This window comes from Branchiostoma belcheri, unplaced genomic scaffold (genome assembly GCF_001625305.1).
Source record: "Branchiostoma belcheri isolate BF01 breed outbred unplaced genomic scaffold, Haploidv18h27 scaffold58, whole genome shotgun sequence".
In the NCBI taxonomy this organism is placed as follows: domain Eukaryota; kingdom Metazoa; phylum Chordata; class Leptocardii; order Amphioxiformes; family Branchiostomatidae; genus Branchiostoma; species Branchiostoma belcheri.
Window position 1 is genome coordinate 1328907 of NW_017804220.1, and position 10474 is coordinate 1339380.

General features: G+C 42.1%; 2 protein-coding genes across 3 annotated transcripts in view; one reads left to right on the top strand and one right to left on the bottom strand.

Annotated features, from left to right (window-relative positions):
• Window positions 1-3282, bottom strand: part of LOC109481834 (putative ammonium transporter sll1017) — a 14122-nt gene extending 10840 nt beyond the window's left edge. Inside the window, exons 1-2 of the mRNA XM_019784450.1 lie at window positions 2905-3282; window positions 1455-1771 (exon numbers count right to left, since the gene is read on the bottom strand). Of these exons, the coding sequence (XP_019640009.1) occupies window positions 1455-1771; window positions 2905-3130 (543 nt within the window). The 5' untranslated portion in view covers window positions 3131-3282. The remainder of the gene's footprint in view (window positions 1-1454; window positions 1772-2904) is intronic.
• Window positions 3283-3652: 370 nt separating this feature from the next.
• The window catches only part of LOC109481835 (putative ammonium transporter 1 member 5), a 10827-nt gene continuing 4005 nt past the window's right edge, over window positions 3653-10474 (top strand). The window contains exons 1-7 of one of the 2 annotated variants that reach the window (XM_019784455.1): window positions 3653-4122; window positions 5654-5970; window positions 6859-7000; window positions 7504-7727; window positions 8133-8274; window positions 8716-8895; window positions 9934-10079. In XM_019784455.1, coding sequence (XP_019640014.1) covers window positions 3906-4122; window positions 5654-5970; window positions 6859-7000; window positions 7504-7727; window positions 8133-8274; window positions 8716-8895; window positions 9934-10079 — 1368 coding nt within the window. In that variant the 5' untranslated portion in view covers window positions 3653-3905. The remainder of the gene's footprint in view (window positions 4123-5653; window positions 5971-6858; window positions 7001-7503; window positions 7728-8132; window positions 8275-8715; window positions 8896-9933; window positions 10080-10474) is intronic. The other variant, XM_019784454.1, reaches the window with a different exon arrangement.

The window sequence follows — 10474 nt, forward strand, 5'->3', positions numbered from 1 at the left end:
GATATTGGATACCGATTCGTGTGATTCCTATAAACATTTCACCTAACTACGAACTAGTTGGAAGAATTATAGCTGCATGGATGCCTGTATATGATTTTAACAAACACTGAAAATCTGACGCAAAAACTGGCAGATATTTTGCTCTTCTCTGTTGGAACAACGCAAGCGGGAGGTCAATGACCTGCGCCCCGCGAGTACTGTAAACAACGGTACGTAATGTGTATTGTCGGCGCACGCGCGCGCGCCACGGTATCAACAATTTTCCACAATCTTCACCGACTAGTATTATATATTCTGTTATCGATTTCTGAAGAATCACCAAAATTGTAGAGTGTAACGCTATCTCCTAGAAAGTCCCTTACTAGTATTTGAAGCGATCGTTACCGCCATGTTGTTCACTTTATATGACATACAATGCAGAGAGTAATGGAAACGTGTCCAGATAGCTCGGAAAATATTGGTAACGCGCAGGGCTGCAAGTCCAGACATTACGAGTTCGAATACTGGATATTTTTAATTATCCTTTTTACAATTTTTAACAATTTTAACATTTTTAACAATTTCAACAATTTTAACCATTTTAACCATTTTACATTTTAACAATTTCAACATTTAATTTTAACATTTTCGTTTTAATATCCATTGCTTTGCTTTTAACATTCCAAAACTGATTGTTCTTACTCAAGAATTTCAATAACTTCGAATGTTAGTCTTTTGTATTTTTTCAACATACAAACCAAAATCACTTTGATGTTGTCACAAAAGTAACATCTGTGCGCGCATCGGTTTTCGTTCATTTAAAAACTACAAGTACAAAACATCTGGAAACTAAGCAAACATACTCAGTAAATTGATTGCTGTAATTCCCGATTTTTTTTCACTGTACCGCAACGCAAGCGGGGGGTCAATGTTCACGGTTTTCACTGTCACCTCTGTATTGTGAACTTATCATTACAGTTAGGAAATAATTCCCGGACTTTCTTTTTCCTGCAACTGTCACCACCGTGAATATATACTTCCGTGAACATGTCCATTTTTCTCAGGCCGTGAAAATTTTGCTTCCGTTAGTAGTAGTTACAATCTCGTCAAAAGTGTAAAGTAAAGCTGTCGAGATTTAAAGTGCGTGTCGTTGTATCTTTGTAAAAAAAGGGGAGATAATTGCCAAGTGCCAGTTTTGTAAATACCTGTCGAGATTCAAACAGCTTGTCCTTGTATAATTGCAGTATGATTTATTTAGAATCTCTCATTTTTGTTTGGGGAAGGGTATGGAGTGAAATTCCTACATTTGCTCCGAAGCAAATGTTGGCCTTTCTAGTGTTTCTCGTTCTTTCCCTGCCATGTCGTAAAATGTGGTGAACCCATCGCTATATTTGCTCCAAAGCAAATATTGGCCTTTCTAGTTATATATATATTTCAGTTTTCATTATGCAAACAATTCCCGGGTCCTTGCTTACCTGAAAGGAAAGGCCGTACATATCAGAGTTGAGCCATCCCTCGCCGCTCCAGGCCCAGTGCACAACGGTCGGGTACACAAAGCCGGTGATGAGGAAAGAGTAGATCAGGTACCCGTGGTACGAGGTACGACCAACCATGGCCCCAGACACGATAGCGCAGGCGGTGGCGGCAAACGAGTACTGGAAGAATACCCAGGTCAGGTCGTAATCGCTCTGCAGGTAGCTGAGGGCGAAGTGGAATGTCCCCATGTACCCGTTGGTTGTCGGGCCAAACGCCACAGCGTATCCGAACAAGAAGTAGCCTACAGTACCAACACCTATAAAGACAAGCCAACAATTCCGTTAGTACAGTAAATGTACCAGATATGTAGTAAGGCCACAGCAAGTCATTTTTTTATGGATGACATACTCCATAGACTCCAAATCTAATGCGTTAGGGCGAAAAAAAACAAGGCGGGCCAAAACAAAACATGATTTCTACACTTAAAATTTTTTAAAACATAAACCTTGTTAATCAAGAAAATGATACAAATATTGTGCTAGCTATGTTTACCGAAAAATAATACACTGAAATAACTTTGAAAAAAAAGTACTTAGTTTTTAATTAATTACTTATTAAAATTGTTTTGATTCAGTGGGAACATCACATATACACAGCCACCCTCACATATAAAAGGAATGACATACTTTACTACATCAAAGTAAAAGACAAAACAATAAATCAGAGCATTGTCTCGTGTCTTCATATTTATCTGCCATCCACTTTCCGGGACAATAGACATCTTTGCCCATTTCCACCCGCAATGTGTCAAAGGTTACTATAGGTTAGATTAGGTTACTACAGTGGTTCCATGGCAATCAGGGGATATCAATGGTCCTGCTAGGCTTCCTTTCTGTGAGTGTAAAGCGGGCGCGAATCTGTAGTATACAACAGAAGTAGACGATGTGTAGTACGACAATTTCAAAGTAGAAGTTTAAGACCACAGCAAGCTATTTTATGGATGACATAAGCGCGCCGCGCATTAATTTTCGCCTGATTTGGGAAAAAAACGAGAAATTTTGTTGCCCTCTGACAGTGGCCAACATGGCGAAATTGGGTAAAATGGCATGTTTTGCCATGCCGGAACGTGGATGGCAGATAACAATGAAGAGAGGAGACAAGAAAAGGCTCTGATTTAATGTTTTGTTTCTTACTTTGATGCAGTGATATGTGATGGTGGCTGTGTATATGTGATGTTCCCACTGAATCAAAACTATTTGTCCAATTATTGAGTCAAAATTTTAAAATGTTGGAACCTTGTTTTTTCGGTCCGTCTTGTTTTGTTTTCACCCGCTCGCACTGGATTTGGAGTCTGCGGAGGATGTCATCCATAAAATTTACATGCTGAGGCCTTATAACTTATAGAACGTGTGAAAAAAACAATGGTAAAGACATGAAGACATCACTTACAAACGTCCATGACGTTGTTGAGCAGGATGGCGTGGACGTTGGCGACCTTGACCGAGCCGACTTCCAACAGGGCGAAGCCTGCCTGCATGGTCAAGATGAGGCAGCCACACAGGATGTCCAGCAGTGTGTCCAAGCCTGTGGCGTACACTTTCAGCGTGGCACCCATGTCCGCAATGGCCGCCTCTGTGGCGTTCACCCGGCCGTCGAGAGTTTCCAGTGTCGCCATTGTTCTCCGCGCGTCAAAAAACCTTTAACATGACTGATGTTTCGAAAAAAAGCCGATCCGTTACAGGTGACCAGAAAGAACCTGTCGAATAGGTTCGAACGTTCTTAGTTACCAAACGGTTGACTACGCTGTTGACGTCACAGTTTGTTTACTCTCTAAAGTACGTTCTAGAACGGTCAGTTGAAGAATAAAGATCATTTCAAGTTTTCAAAGTCAGGTGTGTTTGAAAGTAGTATATATAATGCTACACAAACACACACACACCTGTACAAGTTTAGCCATGTTAATGTTTAATGATTCTTCGTGACAGTTCATGAGAAATGTCACCTCAAACTTGGACCCTCAAAACCCTTTCGTCACTTTTTTTACAACGGACTATCACTCGGGTGTGAACGGGATCGGGAGGTTGAGGAATGAACTTATTACATTATTACGTCACAGTTTGTTTACCGCAATGAATGCCGGGGCAGTTTGTGGTCAAACAATGTTTATATTGTACATATTGTACAGGTGTGTGCGTTTGTGTAGCATTATATATACTACTTTCAAACACACCTGACTTTGAAAACTTGAAATGATCATTATTCTTCAACTGACTGTTCTAGAATGCAATTTAGAGAGTAAACAAACTGTGACGTCAACAGCGTAGTCAACCGTTTGGTAACTAAGAACGTTCGAACCTATTCGACAGGTTCTCTCTGGTCACCCTCTGTAACGGATCGGCTTTTTTTCGAAACATCAGTCATGTAAAGGGTTTTTTGACGCGCGGAGGACAATGGCGACACTAGAAACTCGGATGAACGCCACAGAGGCGGCCATCGCGGACATGGGTGCCACGCTGAAAGTGTACGCCACAGGCTTGGACACACTGCTGGACATCCTGTGTGGCTGCCTCATCTTGACCATGCAGGCAGGCTTCGCCCTGTTGGAAGTCGGCTCGGTCAAGGTCGCCAACGTCCACGCCATCCTGCTCAACAACGTCATGGACGTTTGTAAGTGATGTCTTCGCTTTACCTTTGTTTTTCTTTGACACGTTCTATAAGTTATAAGTCCACAGCAAGTCAATTTTATGGATGATATCCTCCGCAGACTCCAAATCTAATGCAAGCGGGAGAAAAAAAAACAAGGCAGGCCGAAAAAACAAGGTTCCAACATTTTAAAATGTTGACTAAATCATTGTACAAATGTTTTTTTTTAATTCAGTGGGAACATCACATATACACAGCCAGCATCACATATCACTGCATCAAAGAAAGAAAAAAAAAATTAAATCGGAGCCTTTTCTTGGCTCCTCTCTTCGTTGTTGTCTGCCTACCACCTTCCGACATGGCAACAGACATCTTTGCCCTTTTTCGGCTTGTTAACCAGTGTCAGAATTTTTTTTTCAAAATCAGGCGAAAATTAATGCGCGCTGATGTCATCCACAAAAATTACTTGCTGTGGCCTAACAACAAAATACATGTATGTACCTCGCTATAATGAGACCTGTTAGTAGGTCGTTGACCGCGAGAAGTCAGGGACAACTAAGGCCCAATTTACACTTATACTTTGAAATTGTCGTACTACACATTGCAGTCTACTTCTGTCGTATACTACAGATTCGCACCCGCTTTACACGCACAGAAAGGAAGCCTAGCAGGACCCTAGGCCTAAGTAACACGAGTATTGTTGTCTCCTTTTCACCGCTTATGGTTTGCCGGTACTGCGTATAATACCGCAATATAATTTTGGCTACCCGTCCAAACCTGATCGCCAAGTAACTCTGGCGCATTCTTCTTCATCATACACCTTTAAGTTAGTAAGAATAAAGATATAATGTTATAAAGTTATAAAGTTATAGATAATGCATTGGTCCTTTTTTTTAACGGCCATGAGTGGGTTATACATTTGGCTCTGTCCGCGCGCTTTAGATGGCGTTTTAAAAACATCGAACGGCAATTGGTTTCCCTATGTTAGGCCACAGCAAGTAGATTTTATGGATGACATCAGCACGCGCATTCATTTTTGCCTGATTTTGGAAAAAATAAATTTTGTTGCCCTCTGATAGTAGTCAACATGCCATAAATGGGCAAAGAAAATGGATGGCAGATAAATATAAAGACACGAGACAAGACAATGCTCTGATTTATTGTTTTGCCGTTTACTTTGATGTGAAGTATTTAATTCCTTTTATATGTGATGCTGGCTGTGTATATGTGATATTCCCACTGAATCAAAACCATTTGTACAATGATTTAAAAACTTGTTAAGTACTTATTTTTCAAAGTTGTTTCAGTGTCAATGTAATATTTGACTGTAAACATAGCTAGCACAATATTTGTATCATTTCTTGATTAACAAGGTTTATGATGTCTACATTTTCAAGTGTAGGAATCTTGTTATTCTTGCCCGACTTGTTTTTTTTTCACCCTATCGCATTAGTTTTGGAGTCTACGGAGGATGTCATCCATAAAAATTACTTGCTGTTTCCTTACTATCTGCTGCATTTACTGTACTAACGGAATTGTTGGCTTGTCTTTATAGGTGTTGGTACTGTAGGCTACTTCTTGTTCGGATACGCTGTGGCGTTTGGCCCAACAACCAACGGGTACATGGGGACATTCCACTTCGCCCTCAGCTACCTGCAGAGCGATTACGACCTGACCTGGGTATTCTTCCAGTACTCGTTTGCCGCCACCGCCTGCGCTATCGTGTCTGGGGCCATGGTTGGTCGTACCTCGTACCACGGGTACCTGATCTACTCTTTCCTCATCACCGGCTTTGTGTACCCGACCGTTGTGCACTGGGCCTGGAGCGGCGAGGGCTGGCTTAACTCTGATATGTACGGCCTTTCCTTTCAGGTAAGCAAGGACCCGGGGATTGTTTGCATAATGAAAACTGAAATATATATATAATGGTAACATTTGCAAAACAAATGCATAATGTTAACCTTCGCATAGGTCTGCTCTGTTAATTCTTACTCAAAAACATCCATACATATGGTAAGACAAGAGTTTAAATCTCCCCTGCTATAAAATTGCAACATGATGTAACCCAATTAACACCAGTTACCATGCTGATGACCACAACCATACCACACAACTAATTCATCAACATACAGATACTGCTAATAAGAATATAAGAAAACTAATAAACATAATGTAATAGAGACCCATTCGACTTTCACCATAAACTGCTTACGTCACAGGGGGACACTTTGAATAGAACGCCGTTCTAGAACCCGGAAGTTGAACGTGGCTTTTGCTTGTGGGGATGTCCCCCTCTCTCTGCGATGGTCTGTATTTTGCTCTCAGATACCAGAATCGGCTATCTGGTGAGATTGGGTGGAAGGAAACCGCTGCAGGTGACGGTGCAGGTCAGAAATTTTAGAAATTAAAGTTACACATGTCTGAAAATCTGCAAAAAGGATCGCAAGAACTGCCTATGTCACGGGGGGGGGGGGTTGGCAACGCAAGCGAAAGCCAGTTCTAGAACGGCGTTCTATTTGAAATGTCCCACATGTGAGTTTATGCGATTCGTGAAAGGTGAATGGGTCTACCTTATAATTGCGGGTGCCATGATGGACAAAGGGGATTGGAGGGAGAGAATCTGGGACCGGGATCCCCCGACATGATGACGATGATGAAAAATGATGTTGCCATGGCATAAGGTTTTTACTGTTTTATTGTCTGTGAGCCTTGTTCTGTCTCCACACGTAGACTAATGTGACGTTATTGTGAGTTCCTCAGGACTTTTCTGGAAGCGGCGTGGTGCACATGTGCGGGGGGACTGCTGCCCTGATGGGGGCCTTGGTGCTGGGCCGCAGAAAGGTGGCCAAGGATGTTGAGGAACACGCCATCTCTGAATCTTCTCCAGCCCTGGTCACCTTGGGTAAGAAACACATTCAACAATCATTCATCCTGTACCTTTCGTATAAAGAAAATAGTCATGATTATTGCCGCTTCTGACAAACCTTCATGTAAATATAGAATACAATTCGGGGTATTCCGTATCACCCAAGGTATCGGCCCGACCGCGGGTCGTATTGCCCAAAGGCCGGAGGGCGATCCGACTCCACCCCGACTCGCTGGAGGGCCAGGACCGCGGGCGATGCGATGTGTTGTAGTTTATTTATGTCATACCCACCCCTGGGGCTAGTCACGACTTTCGGGTATTTTTTCTAACAACAAAGCAGTCTTTTGTGTATATTTACCTATTTTTGCACGGTGGGAATCATTGCATGTAAAGATATATTTAAATCTGTCTGTAGCACTGATACTCTTGAAATCTGTTGTACTTGATTCGAGAAATGTAAATATAGCTTATTAAGTAAAACATATTTAGTGCATTCCATAACAAGGTGAAACTCATTTTCAATATGCTGTTTTAAACAGGCTTCTTCATCCTGATGGTCGGCTTCTTAGCCTTCAATAGCAGCTCGCAGGGTGCGATATCTCATCCCGGAGACGCTGGTGCCATGGCCCGCTCAGCTGTGAACACTAGTCTGGCCTGCGCGTCTGGTGGTCTAGCCACCATTCTGTTTGAGCGCCTGGTTCACAAAAGGATCAATGACTATTACGTGCTGTGTATCGTAGTGAATGGATGCCTGGGAGGAACTGTAAGTGTGGCGTTTGTGTGTGTGTGTGTGTGGGGGGGAGGTTGTGTGGCGTAGGGCGGCAGAGTGCTGGACTCGGAACCAAGAGGTCCCGGGTTCGATTCCTGACATACCACCGATCTTGTGCCTCTTGTGCACTTTACACGACTTTCCTCACTTAACTCAAGTAAAAATGAGTATTTTCCTGTCCTGTATTTGTCCACTGCGTTGGTGGCAATATAAAATAAGTTAATATAAATTGAGTGTGCCGTCACCGTGTCTAGTCATGAAATGTTGGATTAAAAAACACTAAACACGTCTAGATATGCACGTCAGTTATTGTAGCAAATGTACATACTGACTTATGTTTCTGAATTTTACTTCACCAGCACTTGCCAGTTGACTAAAATGGCTTCATTTTTAATCTAGGTGGCGGTATGTGCTTCGGCCAACGTTATAAATACGTATGGTGCTCTATTCATCGGGTCTACAGGTGCCATTATCCACTGTCTGTGGTCCATTTCCCTGCACAAGTATACATCCATTGAGGACCCTGTCGATGCCACCGCAGGTAAGAATCGTACTGACGTTGTAAAAATTACTAGTTTTTGGCATCACTTTAATTTGACTTGTATTTGGTGAATCAATGCTATTTCTAAAGTCGAAATAAAAATTTTTGGAATGGTGCCCCTGGGTTGGTTTTTCTGAGCAGTGAGAGTGGAGTTACTACTGTAGCATTTGGTGTTTCAAGAACAGAAAACTGACAGAAAACCTGTTATGCCGAGGTCACATTTCCAAACCGGGACCCGGCCGGGCTGTTTGTATGAACGAAAAACTAACAATTCATGTCAAGAATATACAGTAATAGTGCCCATGATTATTATTAAAAACCTTCTGTTTCCTTGTCTTTTATATCGTACTTTTCGTTCCATAAGACTGTCCGGCCGGGCCCCGGTTTGGAAATGTGACCTCAGCATTAACTCCAGTCTGTCTACCCTGTATCCTCCCACAGTGCACCTGGCACCTGGAATTTGGGGTGTATTTCTTGTCCCCTTCTTGGATAGGAAAACTGGTATCTTCTACTGCGGCTCTGCTGGACAGTACGATGCCTGGCGCCAACTGGGAGTCAACGTGGCCGGAATTGTGGCCATCATTGCATACACTGCACTGACCACTTTCACCATCTTCACCAGTAAGTGAATCTGGCCCTTTTCCTTCAACGGTAGTGCGCGGTAAAAAAAAAAACGCTGTTTCGGTGGTTCATGTTTGAGTTCACATTACTCATAATCTGCTGCAAAATGGCATTAGTAGTAGTAGTAGTTGTAGTAGTAGTAGTAGTAGTAGTAGTAGCAGTAGTAGTAGTAGTAGTAGTAGTAAATGGTTTATTGATTAAAAAACACGGGACAAATCGGCCTTACAGTATAAACTGAATTGCGTCGAATTTTACATCCACATATTCAGCAATACTAACATATACAAGTACGTTCAATATTGTCAACATGGTTAAAAATACTATAAGTTTAACGTTGTGTTTCAACATGAAGACAATTAAAAAAACAGGAATCATTACAGGAGAGGCTTCCACCTAGGATTTACTAAAATCTGAGAGTTAAACAAATTGAAAATCCATTGTTCCCGTAGCTAGAGGAATATCCTTCATTTCCATACACAGTGTTTTGGCTTTAGAATTATTTCCTGAAAGAGACGGTCGCTAGAATTGAGGGTGTGCAGAATCGGCCCCAAAATAAACTGGGGTGTGCCCCCGAAATCCAAGCTTTCCTTACACCGATCTTAGTGAAGTAGTCAGTGGCCTGTTAATGTTGATTCAAGTCGGCATCCTTTGTTATGCATATATGTTGCTATATGCGTTTGATGTTGAAAGTGTCTATTGGTAAAACGGCGTATGAACAAAGTACATTTCCCCCTCCCAAAGGTTCTGATATACATGTACAACTGGTGCGGTCGTGTGGCGTAGCGGCAGAGTGCTGGACTCGGAACCTAGACCCTGGAACCAAGAGGTCCCGGGTTCGAATCCTGACATGCCACACGTCTTTCCTCACTTAAGTGAAAATGAGTATTGTCCTGTATGTAATTATTACTCGGTGTTGGTGGCGGCATAAAATAAGTTGATATAACTTGAGTGTGCCGTCGCCACGTTTGGGCCGGAAATGTTGGAATAAACAAAAATGTGCAACTGGTCTAATCAAAATCTTCTTCCTGTCCTTCCTAGTCCTTGACAAGGCTAAACTGCTACGATCACACCAAGAGAAGTTGGACCACGCGGAAGCCCTTCGGCTTCACGAGGAGGAGCTGCGCCAACAACAGGCACATGGATTTTTCCACGATGTTTCTCATGGCCATGAAGCGGACATGAAGGTAAGGCCACAGCAAGTAATGTTTATGGATGACATCAGCGCACACATTAATTTTCGCCTGATTTTGAAAAAAAAACAAGAAATTTTTTTTGCCTTTTGACAGTGGTCAACATGCCGAAAATGAGCAAAGATGTTTGTTGCCATGCCGGAAGGTGGATGACAGATAACTATGAAGAGAGGAGACATGTACAAGAAAAGGCTCTGATTAAATGTTTTGTTTCTTACCTTGATGCAGTGATATGCGATGCTGACTGTGTATATGTGATGTTCTCACTGAATCAAAACAATTTCAACTATGATTGAGTCAAGATTTTAAAATGTAGGAACCTTGTTTTTTCGGCCCGTCTTGTTTTTTTTTCGTCCGCTCGCATTAGATTTGGAGTCTTCGGAGGATGT